Source organism: Globicephala melas, chromosome 8, assembly GCF_963455315.2.
Source record: "Globicephala melas chromosome 8, mGloMel1.2, whole genome shotgun sequence".
NCBI classification, from domain to species: Eukaryota; Metazoa; Chordata; class Mammalia; order Artiodactyla; family Delphinidae; genus Globicephala; species Globicephala melas.
The window spans coordinates 13,074,544-13,090,040 of record NC_083321.1 but is presented as its reverse complement, the minus strand read 5'-3'; the positions used below and the strand labels follow the sequence as shown (position 1 = coordinate 13,090,040).

The 15,497-nt window shown below is 53.3% G+C and overlaps 2 protein-coding genes across 5 annotated transcripts in view; one reads left to right on the top strand and one right to left on the bottom strand.

Annotated features, from left to right (window-relative positions):
- CSTPP1 (centriolar satellite-associated tubulin polyglutamylase complex regulator 1) overlaps nt 1-2,971 on the top strand; it is a 186,159-nt gene extending 183,188 nt beyond the window's left edge. For all 3 annotated transcript variants that reach the window (XM_030864524.2, XM_060304410.1, XM_060304411.1), the window contains 2 exons: nt 1,896-1,959; nt 2,219-2,971. In XM_030864524.2, coding sequence (XP_030720384.1) covers nt 1,896-1,959; nt 2,219-2,393 — 239 coding nt within the window. In that variant the 3' untranslated portion in view covers nt 2,394-2,971. The remainder of the gene's footprint in view (nt 1-1,895; nt 1,960-2,218) is intronic.
- A 1,285-nt stretch (nt 2,972-4,256) lies between these two features.
- Nucleotides 4,257-15,209, bottom strand: ARFGAP2 (ARF GTPase activating protein 2). 2 transcript variants are annotated; one of them, XM_030864516.2, is made up of 16 exons: nt 15,071-15,209; nt 14,782-14,900; nt 14,190-14,262; nt 13,539-13,670; nt 13,374-13,454; nt 12,479-12,560; nt 12,132-12,188; nt 11,035-11,087; nt 10,468-10,604; nt 10,236-10,367; nt 7,682-7,810; nt 7,468-7,602; nt 6,448-6,574; nt 6,195-6,288; nt 5,978-6,096; nt 4,257-5,504 (listed from the first exon to the last, which is right to left on the bottom strand). In XM_030864516.2, exons 1-16 carry the CDS (start codon nt 15,140-15,142, stop codon nt 5,484-5,486), a joined length of 1,563 nt encoding a protein of 520 aa, XP_030720376.1. In that variant the 5' UTR covers nt 15,143-15,209; the 3' UTR covers nt 4,257-5,483. The 2 variants fall into 2 exon arrangements, with proteins under 2 accessions (XP_030720376.1, XP_060159227.1); XM_060303244.1 differs by having other exon boundaries at nt 5,978-6,092.
- Nucleotides 15,210-15,497: the final 288 nt, after the last annotated feature.

Sequence of the window (15,497 nt, the reverse complement as noted above, 5' to 3'; positions counted from 1 at the left end):
CCTTTTTCCCATCTGGAAAAAAAATCTTATTAGTCTGAAAGGGAGTGGAAAAAAAGGGGGGCGGGGGGCGGAGAGAGGCCCGCACTGACCCAGTTTTTCCTGTCCATCGTTTTACTCTCACCGGTTGGCCTTCCCACCCACCCTCCTCTTCCCCCTCCCACACCTGCTGCCCTCCCAGGGGAGGGGCCACCAGGCTGTCATCGCCACAGAGCTTGAGAGGGGTTCTTATTATTAGTCTCTCTCCTCAAGAGATATCCAGGTGTGCTTGAGATCCCAGGTTCCTAAGTCTCAAAAGAAGACTTTTGCCAGTTGCAGGAATGGGGTCAAGAGAAGGAAATTGAACATTCGTTAAATGCCAGCCACAGCAGCCCAAGTGCTGGGCTAGACGCTTTAGATCTTACAGGACAGAGAGCCTGCTAGGGGCACAAACCTCAGCAGGACTGACTGAGGGTCCACTCAGGCACAGTGCACGGGTATGGGGCCCCCTCAGCTGAATGAGGTTGGTAGCCAAGGTCACCAACTGGAGGAGGAATACAAATGTGGCAAATAGGAGTCAGCAGTAAGGGGGCAGGGAGTGGGGAATTGGCTTAGGTTTTCTTTTACACTCCTGGGTAACTGACCCTCCCTTCCTGTCCACAAGTCAGCCACTAGGAAGAAAAAGGAAAAGCTAAGTAGCATGTGGGTCACAGCGTAGACTAACGTCATGCCTTCACTTTTTCTGGGTCCTTTAAGAAGGACAGTCATTCATTTAAGTTCCTTTACAGAGCACTAATGTCGGGCAAGTGGGAGATGGAAAGAAGTGTATGGTCTCTACCCTCACCTGCATCTCCAGTGTATGAAATAGAGACCTGAGGTCCCCCAGGTGCAGCCAGTTGTGGAGGGGTTGTCCTGTTCCCTTAGTCCTCCTCAAGGCACCCCCCCCCCATAGACACAAAACAACAAGAGGGTTCCACCGGACCATAGTTTAAACACCACTTAGAACAAAAGGGGCCAGGAGGCATCATCTGAAAAAGTCAAGAATTGAACTAGAGCCAGATGGATAATTTTAAGCTTGAGGCTTTCTAGAGACTAGCACTGTTAGCAGCCACATCTTGCTTCTGACCACCAGTGAAGCTCTTTTCTCTAACAATTTGCTGTTAAAATCTATCTGCAAACTTCAGCTTTACCTTCCCTCCCACTGTTAACTGCTCCAAAGAGCATCCTAGACCCTCTCCTCTCACCTTTCCCCAGTATCCAAAAATTACTTCCCTTGGTTTATAACTGAGGAAACCAGCTCAAAGAGATTTGTGGCAGAGAAGGGACAAGCTCCCCTCCCCGCGGCTTCTGGCCACGGAGAGGAGAGTTTGATCTGATCCTGACCCCGCCTTCTCTTCTCACCCTGGGACCCTCCCTGGAGAGGCTGAGGCAGCGTTTTTGACCATTCTGTCTCCAAAGTGGGGTCACTCTGATTTAGAGGCACAAAACTAGATAGCTTATGGTCTTTGGGGCCTGGGCTGTATCCTGTGTCTCTGGCTCCTTTTCAGCTCAGTAACTGGGGCCTCAGGAAAGGACCAAACCCTCAATACCTGCTCACAACCCACCATCTAGTCTTGGAAGGAGATCGTCCTGTTTGTGCAATGACCTTGAGGTTTGGGGATGTCTCGTAGCTATGACTGGGAAGGGTAGGCAGTGGGCTTCACTAAATTTTTCCAGCAGTACCTAGGACTTACTGCCCCCCTAGCAGACCTCTTAAACTTCTGTTCCCCAAAGCTTTTAGATCAGCTCTCCCAGGGTTGGCAGAATAGGCAGACATGAAGGTGAGGGGCACATAGGCATCTGCTGGGCACGGGGCTGTGTGACTGCAGCCCGGGTGAAGGATCCTCAGATTAAGCTCTGTGCCCCCAATTATTTCCTAGGAGCTTTGCCTGACAAAGGGGACCTGATGCACGACCCAGCTCTGGATGAGGAACTAGAACGGCTGTAAGTGTCAGGTGGGAAGATGCTGCCCCCTTGTGGGGACAAAACCTCAGTCAGACGCGGTAATGCCCCGTCATGGGTCACACAGCACTTGTCCATCGGTTGGGGAGGGGTTTGGGGGCCAGCAGAGGCCTGAGGGATCCTCTCTGAGTCCTTTGGGAATACAGCCCATGGTTTCATCCACATGCAAGAGTGAGTGCGGAGGTCCTGGTCTCCGGACGGGAGGCACCTCGCTGCCCTCTGGGCTTCTTCCCTTCTTCAGGCTGGCGCAGATCCCAGGCCTGGTCAACTCGGTCACTGCCGGTCCAGAGGCCAGCTGCCTGCCTGCCCGGACCCCTCCCCGGGTTGGCTCCCCCTGGAGACCCCTGCATCACGCCCGCAAAGTGGATGCAGAGAGCGACGGCTCCACCGAAGAAACAGATGAGTCCGAGACTTGAGGAGTCTGAAGGGTCCTGTCTACAACGCCCAGTACCCAGCTCCCCGCCCCCCCCTCCCCTCCAGCCCTTGGGACTCCCGGCCACCTCCTCTCCCACCCCCGTGCCATGCTGCCCTCTGCTGGTGAAAAGGCCAAATAACGGCCCCAGCCCAGAGACCTGCCAGAGGGGTTCTAATGATCAGCCAAGCTAAGCAGTGACCCTAGCAAGTTAACAGCCTGCTCTCCTGGCTCTGCCAGCCTTTCATCGGGCCCCCAAGCTGACAGCAGATTGAGCTGAGGCCACCAGAAAGGTGACTTGGCTTTAGCCTTTTGCTGACGGTCCCCATCTCCTCACAGCAACTCCAGGAAGAGGGAGACCGGGCATAACCATGCAGGACCTTGCATGGTAAAGGGTGACACCCAGTGATGCAAGTATTAGGAGGATATAGCCATGGTGGCCTTCTGCTGGAGGAATAGCCACTAGCCATAAGATGGAGAAGGGTGGGTGAAAAGACTAATTTCACTTTCAAACACTGCTTCGTCTCCTCTGTGTCTAACAGTTAAATATGTGAAATGAATAAAGTCCCTTGTGTCTGGTAAGTGGTGAGTCTAAAGCCACTAGACTGAGGGGGTGAAGGGAAGGGGCAAGTTTGAGTTTTTGGTGCCAAGTTCCAGCTTTTTTCTGGCAGGACTGGGAAGTGGGGGCCAGAGGACCACTCAAGCCTGGAGGACTGCCTCAGATAATGGCAAAGAGGGGCTTACCTCCTGCACGTCCTCAGCCTTTCATGGGAAAGGTGCCTCACAGCTGGAATGGACCTTCAGGGAACAAGCTCAGATGGTTCAAGGCCAGGTTCCCGTAACTTTAGAGACTTTGGCCGCGAAGGGTTAGCGTTGCAGAGCCTCTCAACCAGAGTTTCATTAAGCATTTTCCAAGTACCTGCTCGGGGTTAGGCCAGGGGGGATGCAGCTGTGAACAAGACAGGCCGAGGAGTACCAGCTTCCAGCCAAGGCTGGAAGGTAAGGCAGGTGGTCTTCAACTTCCCTGCATTGGGCAGGGGTCCTTGAATTGGACCCACCTAGGGACCCAGAGCAGGCTGCTTCCTCTGAAGCCACTGGGCACACACATTTTCCTGGGCTCCTCCCTGCCCAGACCAGCACCCCTGGATAGTTATTTACAGGGACTGGCTCCCAAAGCTCTGCAGCCCCGGGCCAGGACTGGAAGTTCCAAGCCATGTGGTGAGGACTCAGGACCAGTGATCTCCAGCCTCCAGCTGACTGAGAGCAGTTCAAAACTCCTGACATGCATCAGTCACCTGGGGAGCTTGCTTACAACGCAAATGACCGAGCTCCAGCACAGAGATCTCCATTATGAACACTCCAGATGCCAAAGCTCCAAGAGCCCCAGTTTGGAAATCACTGCTTAGAGCCCCCATGGCTCCCTCCACCCATCTCCCAGAGCCCCTATAGGGGAAAACGGTTGCCACACACACACACACACACACCTTTTTTTTTTTTAACTCCACTAAGACACCCCCCCCCCGCCCCCAACCAAGCCTGCCGCTGGGATGAGGTGTACGATGCTGAAGTCGCTCGCCTGCCTGCAGCCATATGGCTCAGTGGGTGAGTTAAAGGGCCAAGTAATACCAGCTCTGTCCTCCGTGTGCCACGGGGTGGTGAGGTCGAGGCTGCACCGGACCTCACAGCAGCACAGGGCCAAGGAGCCGGGGGCCTTTGGCTTTCAGAGAAGGGACAAGCTGGAGGCCCCGGAGAGAGCGCCCTCAGCTTCAGCACCAATGCCCTACCCATACTGGTGGGAGCCCAGAGAGTGAGGCGAGGGGCTTGCACTGGGCAGGGAGGCAGGATCCAGAGAGGACACTACTTCATTCAGACCAACAGAGGCCTAGGGCCCCGTCGGGGCTTTATTTGACACCACTTAGTTTCAATACAAACAGTCCAGAAAGAAAGTCACATCCCTTTGGGTGAGGGGGTGGTGGGAACAGTGGTCTGTGTTGCTTGGAACCCCAACCCTCAACCACGGGGTGGGGCGGGGCCAGGCTGCCAGCACGGCAGGGGACGATGGCACCAAGGATGAGTGTGTGGCCCAGAGGGGTGAGACCTGCAGCTCTGGAGGCGCCTCAAGCTCTCAGTGGTGGGGTGCTGTCCAGGCCCCAAGACCCAGATGATGAGGAGGAAGAAAGCTGAGCCCCAGGAGCCTGCTTCTGTCCCTCACGTCCTCTGCTTTCTTGGCCAGCTTTACACTCTCAGCATCCAGAGCAGAGCACAGGGCAGATGAGACCCACCATGGCCACCAAGCAAGAGAAGAAGGGACAGAGTCTCGGGAGGGGACAGAGGGTCCTGTGGTCCACAATGGATGGTATGGGAGGACTCCGAGACACCCCGGAGGAGAGGTAATCCTCCAAGTGATCACTGTAAAAAGGGGCAGTGAGACAGGAGAAGATCACTCGGGCCTCCAGTCTGACCCCAAATGAAACCTTTAGGTACCAGGTAAAGTTTCTAGCCCTCAGTAAGGCCCACACGAAGGTCCTTCCCCTCCCCTGCCCTGTCCTGGTGCCCAGAAGAGACCACTGGAGCAGCAACAGCAGCAGCCTAGTCCAGAGCCTCCCTCCCCTGGGGGCTGATCTACAGCAGAACTCTTTCCTGACCTCCCTGCTGGTTCCAGAGGACAGGGGCCAAACCCCCAGACAATCTGGAAGGATCCTAGAGCCAGCAAAAAAGCCTTATACTTTTTACTTTCCCTACTCCAGGAAGGCCTGGACCCAGGATAAGCCATCCTGAGGGAACTCTCCCCCCTCACTCCCAGTGTGGCAGGACAAGCGAGCAGCAGCTTTGGGGGCAAGACTGGATTAACAATAATCTAGCATACAGGGGTGGGAGTGGGAGAAGAAGAGGATAAAGGGCGCAATCTCCAGGCAGAGGTCAGGGGCTGATACTGCCCATCCCTCACCCGAGATCCTCAAAGGCCACCCACTCACACACCACAGGTATAAAATAACAATGCCTCCCCAGCTTCCACAAGGCAAGCATCCCAGGCCTAGGAATCATGAGGTTTTTGCTGCTGTCAACACCATATGTCTGAGCCATGGAGCCTGGATCAGTAGGAACCATAGCGATCCTGGGGATGGGGAAAGAAAAAACAAAGTCAGGGTCTCTAACCTGCATCAGCTTTCCAGCATGCACACCCTCCCCCAACACACCCCTCGGGACTGGGGTACTGGCAGGCGGGGGAATCAGGCACCAATCTCACCCTGGCAGAGATTGTTTTCTATTTTACTGTGACCCAGGAAAGGGGTTGTGGCCAGATCCCAAGGGGGAAGCCCTGCCTGATCTCACAGAAGCTGGAGAGGGAGGAGAAACAGTACAGATGACAAGAGTGGGGGAAAACCACTGCAGACATGGCATCGTCTTAGGGAGAGGCCCAGCCCTGGTACCAAGCTCAAAGGAAGGAAGCTGCCCTTCAGGAAAAGAAAATGCTCTCTCGGGCTGAGGGCTACCGTGCAGCTACGTCTGGATCTGGTGGAGAAGGCCAACTTCCAAGCATTACCCTTTGGTCTCCTCCCACCCCAGGTCAAGCAGTCCCAGCCTCACCTGCAAAGAATTCATCACACCATTGGCCAGCACGGCCATCTTCCCGGCCACAGACTTGACACCCTGCTTAAACTGGGCAATGTCAGCTGTGGGCAGCACGTTCCCCAGAGACACACTACCTGTCAAAGCAAGGGAAAGGGTGACCCAGAGCCCAGCAGGAAGCCCTTCCCAGTCCAGGGGGCCCCAGCTCTGCTCGCAGGCTTCGCTTGGGGCCTACCTGCTCCATGAGCACCATCCATGTCCCCAAAGAGGTCCGAAGAGCTGATGGCGCTGCTGCCTGAGAGCCGCTGTAGCCGGGACCTGGCTTCATGCTGCGGTGAAGAAAAGGCAAGGCCTCAGGACCTCTGGGCCGATGACCCAAGAACTCATTCAGGCCCAGCCACCCTGGTGCCAAAGTCCAAAACAGTAGGGAAGAAACTCTGCTTCTACCTGCTGCCTCCAGGCTCAGGTAAGCGGACAACTCTACTTACCTCAGTATCCACTTCCCGCCCAAAGAACATGTCAGATGAGATGGCTTTGGCTCCTGCAAATTTCTGTCGTGCTTCACTCGACTCAAGGCCTGAGCTCCGGCTTTCCACTTCCCTCCGGTTTGTGACTCTGGGGTGGATGTGGGACAACAGCTCTGACTCTTCCCATTGCTACCAGGCAATAGTATCACTATAGCATTACTATCCCATTCCTACTGGAGGCCAAAAAAAGCACCAGTGGCCTCCTGGGGATGCTCACCATGGCCCCATCTGACTACGGCTCTGGGACCCAGGGGCCCTCTCTTCTCCACACTGAAGCCAAGGCACAGAGAGCTTATGTTCCCTCCACTAGGTAGCATGGAAATAGGGTTTGGAGGGGCCAACGCTTCTGCCCCAAACCACTAGTATGATCAAATGTCTCAGTCTGCCTGGATTTATACCTACTCTCCTGGTGTAATTAATAGTATTACCCCCCTTTTACGCTCAAAAGCATGCCAGTGTGGCTGAAAAGGTATACGGTCACTCCCACCTAGCACTGACACAGACACTGAGCTAGGTGTTTCATAAGTTTCATTACATTTAATCCTTATGGCAGCTCTGAAGTCATTAGTTATGTCCCCATTTTACAAATGGATTACTTGCAGATTATTTATCAGTTAAGGACTGCCCCGATTAACATGGAATATGCTTTTAAAAAATTACTAGATGAAGGCCAGAGACACAAAATCAGACTCCTCCTGCCAGAGAAATGGACCTCAAGCACAAGAGGCTACAAGGCTTCCTGCAATGGCAGAGCACAGCTCAAACCAAAGCCTGATTCCTGCACTCTCTAATCTGGTAGCCAGTAGCCACATGTGGCTATTCAAATTTATTCAAATTAAATTAAAAACTCAGTTCCTCAATTAACCCTAGACACTTTTTAAGGACTCGCTAGCCACATACTTGGTGGCTACCACACCACACAGTAGCACTGCCAGCATCACAGAGCATCCTACTGGACAGCGCTGCCCTAGAGCACTCCACCTTTCTGAAATGGGCCGGACGCTTGAGACAGTCACTTCTGGCTCCTTCTCCTCCATCCCGTCCATACCCCAGGCAGCATCTGTATCCCAGCGGGAACCAAAACTCTCCCCCAAGGAAAAGGGGTTGTCCTTGTACCTGGGGAGACAGTACAGTGGCTCAGAGAAGCTTGATGAGGAACATGGTAGCCCAGTCTGCACCCCAACAATAGCCTTACTTTGGGGGTCCAGAGGCGAAAGTACCAACATCGTCAAACAAGTCCAGCTGTGAGCGGGAGGATTTTGCACTCACTGGGGTTTCCTGTTCGATCACCTGCATCTCAGACAGCACCGAGTGGGAGACGGAACTGTGGAGAAAAGCAGGAGTGAGCATCAGTGTCACTGCACAAGAGAAGATGCTCAGGGCTTCCCTGGTGACGCACTGGTTAAGAATCTGCCTGCCAAGGCAGGGGACACAGATTCAAGCCCTGGTCCCCGAAGATCCCACATGCCATGGAGTGACTAAGCCCGTGCACCACAACTACTAAGCCTGCACTCTAGAGCCCATGAGCCACAACTACCGAAGCCCGTGTGACTATAGCCCACACAACTAGAGCCTGTGCTCCGCAACAAGAGAAGCCACCACGATGAGACGCCCACACCACAATGAAGAGAAGCCCCTGCTCGGTGCAACTACAGAAAGCCTGAGCGCAGCAACGAAGACACAACGCAGCCAAAAATAAATAACTTTATTTAAAAAAAAAGAGAGAGAAGAGAAGATGCCCAGCTGCTGGCAGAAACCTGGGTTCTCCTTCACTGAGCACCACCCAGAACCTTCTTCCCCTGACTGTGCCCAGGGCTGGGCAAGACCCAGCAGGAAGTGCTAGCACCTGTGCTAAACTGGAGAGCACTCCTCACCTGTCAATACATCAGCTTTGTTTTCTCAAAGTAGGGTTTCCCTGACAAATGACTGTTTGGCCTGTTTTAATTTTAACGATAATGTGCACCAAATAATAGTGCTTTCTGTCCTCACCTTGCTGCACCATGAGCCACATCCTTCACCAAGACAGACACATAAAACAAAAAAGATGAAATGCCCCAGAACCAGGGAAGTGAGTCTAATGGCATCGAAGGATGAGTTCTTAATTATCCCATCCTTTTTTTTTTTTTTTTTTAAAAAGAAGAAAGCATTTCAAAGTAGAGTCTGGCCTTACGCACTAAAACGTGGATCTGCTATTTGGTTTCCCAATGAGAAGAGGCATTGAATTTGGCAGCCAGTACCAACTCGTGATGCCTCTCTGCCCTCCTGTGTTAAGCTCCACAGAGGCTTTTAAGGATTAATTTCATTTAAATAAATTCATTAAAAAATATCTACCACTTTTGGTTGGCAGAACTCCAAGAAGTGAATATTTTGCAATAGGGTTTTATATAAGGTGGGCTGGGTTTAAATGATTCTACTGCAGTACAAAAAAGAAAAAGAAAGTTTTAAATATACCCTTTAATCCAGTCATTCCTGTGAACAAAACAGGGAAGAGGAAAGTCCTTTTGGGATAAAATTTTGTCTCCCTGATTAGCTGTGGGTTACACTATTAGCACACAGACTAACAGGGAATAACTTAAATCCAACTGGCCGTGTCCTGAAAGATTAAGTAGAAATACCCAGCTTCCAGAGAAGTAGAGTACTTCTCTTCCAGAGAAGTAGAGCATAATGGCTACAAATACTAAATATAAAATCAAACAGTTCTATGTTCAAAATCTAGTTTTAAGAATTACTAGATTTTGGGGCTTTAGGCAAATTGCTTAATTGCTCTGAGTCTCAATTTTCTCATTTGTAAAAAGGGAAAACAATACCTCCTGTATAACACTGCTGTATTTAAGTAAATAAGGCCATTGGCGAAGCTCACGCCCCCTGGAAAGGAGCAGACACCACTTAGCACAAGCTCACTGTAGCCAGGACTGCTCACCCTGGCGCTGCCAGATATCCCAATTTTTAAGAGAGATAAAAAATCTAGTATTACTGAAATCTCTAGATGCTAACTCTTATTGTGAAGCAAACAAAATGCATAAGAGAACTGGTCAGCAGCCCTTGGTCTTTTTTTTTTTTTTTTTAAGAAAACCACAGCAACATAAACCCAGTGGTCCTGAAACAGGAAGGGTACCACCCAACCAAAGGGCATTTAAATGTCTGGGGTTATTTCTGGGTGTTATGGCATCTGGTAACACTAATGGCATTTAGTGGACAGGTATTAGGAATGCTGAAAGCCCTGCGATTCTTGGGAAGCTCTTGAGAAAACTGTCCTGCCATTCAAAGTGCCGTTAGCACCCTTTTTAAGAAACATCACCCTAGGGACTTCCCTGGTGGTCCAGTGGTTAAGACTCTGCGCTCCCAACTCAGGGGGCCCAGGTTTAATCCCTGGTCAGGAAACTAGATCCCTCATGCCGCAACTTAGAGCCCACATGCCACAACTAAAGATCCCGCATGCTGCAACTAAGACCCAGTGCGGCCAAATAAATAAATAAATATCAAAAAAAAAAGAAAAAGAAATACCACCCTAGTCTCTTGGACATATCGAAAGAGCACCTGATCCTGTGTTTCATTCGTTCAACAAATACTTAGCGAGCATGTACCTATGTGCCAAGCACTATACTAGGGGCTTGAAGACAATAAGCAAAGTCATCTATTCAGCCTTGGAGGAAGACTAAGCCTAGAACCCCAAATTGCTGGGAAGAACCTTCAATGGTTCCCAGGGGAACAATGGCATTTCCGTGCCACACCCCAAAGCTGAGCCTCACCTTCGGGATACCAGTCCCATGCCCAACCTCTCTGCCTGCTCTCGCTTCTTCCCTTCCAGATTCTGTAGCTTCTTCTCCTCCTTCTTACGGTCAATCTGAAGCTCCTGGTAGGCCAGACGCATGGAGGCAACCCTTAGAGGGAACAAACGTGTCAGAGGCCGGCACCATCCTGACCTGTCCTACCTGCCCACCCAACCCCATACAAGCCGGGGCCCCTCTGGCAAACACTCACATGGACTCCTCGGCCTGCTTCTTGGCATCAGCCACCTGCTGCTCACGGAGCTTCTCTGCCACCTGGGCCTGCCGCTCAATCTCGCTGAAACTCTGGCTGCTCACCTTCTGGGCCCCTAGGCCTTTCTTGGCACCCAGCTGGGAGAATTATGTGATGAGAGCTTTGCCAACCACAATGCATGGAAACACCCACAAGGAAAGGGTTCCTTCTTAAAGTTTAGTGTAAAAAAAACAGGAGCCCCGTCAGCATGGTGGAGAGGGAGAACAGTGGTTCTGCTGGAGCTGAGCATAACGTGGCCCACACAACCCCAGCAGAGGCCTGGGGGCCGGAGGACAACAGCTAATGCTACCAGGCCCGGGATGTGCCAAGCACTTATGTGCACAATCTCACTGACTCCTCCCAGGAGCCCCTTAGAGACAAGCATCTTGACAGCCCCTCACAGATCAGGTGCAGAGAAGCTGAGCACCTTTCCAGTCATACAGCCAGTAAGTGGTCAGGGAAAAGGGGGAACCCAGGCGTCTGACTCCAGCTCCTAACCACTCTGCCATACTGCCTCTCCCCACCTACCCCTTTCTTAGCTGCTGCTGGCTTCTTCTTGCCAATGAGGGAGGTTTTCAGTTCTGTGTAAGGAAGAGGGTGGGGCGTGAGCAGAGACAAAGGGAGGTCAGAGGCAGCAGCTCAGTCCATATCATGCAGCTTTCTGGCAAGAGCTTCTACAAAGAACAGCTTCAGGCAGGGGAAGGCAAAGCTGCCACCACCAGCTCCAACCAATGGTGTCAGGACGTCCAAGCCAAGACAGACGAGGTTAGAGGAGGTTACTGATTCCCAGCCGATGGACCTAAGAACCTAGACCTGAAGCACCAGAGACAAAGTCCCTGACCCAACACGAAGACCGCCAGGCAGGGGCAGCACCAAACACCAGCCTCAGCTCCTAGAGCAGAGGGAGCGGGCGCGCAAGGGGCTCCCCAAGAAGCTGCTGGTTACCTCTGGCAGGAAGAGCCCCTTTAGGTGACAGATACATGGACTCTGGAGAAAAACAGACTTGTGGCTAACAGGGGGCCCCACCTCAGAGCCTCCATATAGCTCCCAAGCCCAGAGGCCTCTACAGAGCCTCACTCCGGACCAGGCCATGCCAGCCGTCCCATGGGGTCAGACTGACGGTCATTCTGCTGGCTTCCTGCCCCAATGCCCAAAGGTCGATAAAGCAAACCAGGGCAGCAAATGGACTGTTCACCCTGAACTAAGTCTGAAGGACATCAAGAAAAGAGTAGAAAAGAGCCGAAAGGCCAGGGACTGTCCGAGAAGGACAATGTTGCCTCCAGCCATTAGCAGCTCAGAGTTGTCCCCTTTCTCGTGAAATAGACCAGACAGGCCAATCCTGCCTCGGCCCCCAGGGTTAGGTGTCCAGCCTCACGCTGGCCAGTCCCAGCCCCACCCCCAGAGACAAACCCCAGTCCTGGGACACCGGCCGCCAAGGGCCTGCTCTCAAGTCCTTGTGGTCGATGTTGCAGCCACAACTTCAATCCCAAGCCCCACTCCAGAGAGATCAGATGCTCAGTCTCCTGGGACCTCAGTCCACATGAGCAGGCAGCAGCAGATCTGAAAAGAACCCCCGAGGCCGACCCTCTCCCAGGCACCCCACACCTGCCACCTGGCATACTGACCCAGAGAAGCTTTGGGTGAGGTGCCAAGCAGCTCCATGTTGGGGCCGTGCTCCGGCTCTGTGGATGCAATGATGGGAATCAGGTGGAAGACTCAAAACTTCCTATGACCTCTCCTTAAGGGAAGTGATGGGGTAAAAGTAGGGGCACCGACTTTCCTCAGCTTTCTGAGGCCACCAAAATAGAGAAAGAATGCCCACCACCTCCTCCGAGGGACTTAAGTGAATCCCAGCCCACCCAGAGATAGTAGGAGACCCCTCACTCCCATTACCTTGGCCAGGTGTCCCATTCCTAGCCCCAAGTCCTTTGCCAGGACCAAGGCACATAGTTGGAATCTGGGCTAAACTCACGTGCCAGGCCACTGCTCTCTGCAGATGGGGGTGGCTGCTGGGTCTCTGATGGGTCCGTGGCTGGTGCATTCCAGGCAGGGGGCTGAAAAGCCAGATGACAGAAGCCTTGATGAGCCATTCCTGCTGGCAAAGAGTGCCAAATACCTTGTGGGTACAAGGCCCTACTCCAAGCCCATGAGGAAAGAATACTGGAGGTTAGCAATCAGAATTATAGTTGCTATTCACTACGGAAGAAAGCAGCACAAAACTAGCAGCCACCTCCATCCCTTCACTGTTTACTTAGAGCCAGAACCCATTCCCTTAATTTAATAATTGCATCGGGCACTCACCATGTGCCAGGTACAAGTCTAAGGGCTTTTTACATGTAAATATGTTTTATTATCACAACAAGCCTATGAGGTAGATACGTTCTCCATCTTAAGAGACTGAGATTAGGTGTCTTAGCCACCACACTAGAAAGACTAAGTAAAGGAGCAGGGATTCAAACAGAGTCTGACTTCAGTACCCAGTGGGTGGGTAGAGGGGAAACCTCCTCCCAGGGGTAGGTTGCTTGGGAGGGAATCCCTTCATTGTCCCCAGCCACAGTGCCTTTATCATAGGGGAAGAATCCAGGAAAAGTTATTTGGGGTTCCTGATACCTCGAGCCTTTAAGAAGCTTCTCGTCCTCCCTACACCCCAGCTCATAGGGGTGTGTTCCTAAGGAGGGCCTCACTGCACCCCTACTCATGGGAAGAGGAAACACCTGGGTCTATCCAGCAGTGGGCCCCAAACATTCCCCATATGAGGTATCACACCAAGGCGAATGGAATCCATGCCCATGACTGTGGGCCTTGGCCTCAGTAAGTAAACCACCTGTCAGGAACAACTGTGGGAAACATTCCTTTTGCGCACTCACTTGAGTGTGTTCCAAGAAGAAATCAGAGTCCTTCTTCTCTGGTGAGTGACTGGGAGCACTACTCATATTGTCTATCCAAAGCTAGAAAGAAGACACAACTGAAACACAGGACTCTGAATATTCCCAGTTACCCCATGACCCCAGCCCGGGAGAACAGGCACTTACATCAGTGCCATGCCTAGCCAGGGCCGCACTCCCCAGCTGCCGGATCTTTTCCCGGTACATCTGGGCAGCTCGGCTATTATATTTGGTGTTGGCATCACTGGCTGTGCATCCATGTTGGCGGAAGAAGGCTGTCTGGTGAGCAAAGAAGAGAGGAGAACGTGCTACAGGTGGTTCTCCCCAGAGCAAAACAGACACCTCCTTCTAACAGTCTGGTTATTACTTATGCAGGACAGTATGCTCTATTGACACCAGCAGTTTTTCATAAAGTTCCTCAGAAACTCCTACAAAAAACACAGCCTCCCATCCTCTACGATGAATGACTGAAGCCCAGACCTCACTCAGCTCTGCCTGAGGACAGCATGCTGTACCCACTCTGCCCTTCCTTCATCCAGGCCCACGAGACCCAGACAACTGTGGAGGCCCCAAGTCCTTGGCCTCTCCCCCAAGAACGTCTGTCCAGTTTAGTTCGAATCCAAAGCCCCTTGGAAAAGAACAACGACCAATCTCCAAGTGTAGAGAATAGTGTACAGTGTTGCCATAGACCAGAGAATCCTCTGAACAGAGAAACTGAGAGGGCCTCCAAGAAGTCACTGTGAAGTCAGTACCCAGGCAGAAGAACGGGGGCAGGAGGATGGTAAGGAGGAGCTTTACCGCATTGGCATTCCCGCCGACCTGCATACACCTCAGCTGGAACCAGTTCCAGTTGGAATCCAACTCTGTGGACCTGTGTGCAAGGGCCGTGTGTCACCTACCAGCAGGTTCCAGGAGACGCTTCCCTGGCAGACCCACACCTGTCATTTGGCCTCGGGCTGCAGTAGGCACCCAAGAAACATTCATCAGCCACCTCCCTGTTTCCTCCACTCTACCCTGTCCAGGAAAGCTTTGCTCTTTATTCACCTAGTCCAAAAGGTACTAATTATTTCCCAGATGCGAAAGGAGGTCGAAGCTTGGACTCGGCCTTTCCCTTAAGGCCAGCCACAGTCTCGCTCCAGTGCATCAGCAACAAGAACAACGCAGATAACTTTTCCCTGAAACTAACGCTTGGAGTGTCGAGTTTGACCACCAGGAAATAACGGAGTTTTGACCCAGACGCGGAAACGAACCGCCTGTGTAACAAGGGGCCCACACTGGCGGCTGCCTCCCGTGAGAAGCTGGCGAACACCAAACTCAGGGCGCTCCAAGTCCAGGCAGCCACTCTCCCCTGCTGAGCACCCAGTCCCGACCGACGGCGAGGAGACCCCACCTGATGAAGCTGAGATGGACGCCCAGGGAGCGATGCACCCCGGAACAGTCAATGCACAAGAACACACCGTACGTGATGCTGGCCCAACTCGGATTCTTGGCGCCACAGTCGAAGCAGGCCTGGGTGGAGAAGGAGATGAGCGAATGGTCAGGGGCCCCGAGTCGAGGCCGGGCGCTGACACCCCAGGAAAACAGCCCGCGCCGGCCCCTCTCCCTCCCTCAGAACCCAGGGGAGCCGGGAGAGTCCCTCTCGGCCGGCGCCGGGCGCCGCGCGCCTCCCTCTCACGCACCTTGTTGGTCGGAATTGCGCGAAGCCTCTTAAAAAGGGTCTGGATCTCTGTCTTGCTCGGCTCGGCCGCCATTTTCTCTCCCTCCCAGACACCAGCGCGATCAACGGGTCCCGTCACGGGCCAATCCGCGGCCGCGAAGGCGGCACAGTTGGGTGGGCCTCAACGGGGGCCGGCCCGCCGAGGGGTGGGGTGATTTGTCCCGATCTGGACCAATGGGCGGCCGGCGGAGCTGGCGCCGAGACGTCAGCGTCCCGGGCCCCACGAGGTCGCCCGAATCCACGCCGCGCCGCGCCGCGCCGCGCCGCGCCGGGGCCAATCCGCAGCCGGGGCGGGGCGACGGCCGGCCCACAGGCCCAAACCTCGCCGCAGAGCCGCCCGCAAGCCCCGCCACCCCCAGAAGGTGGAGCCACCTCACAGAAGCGTGGAC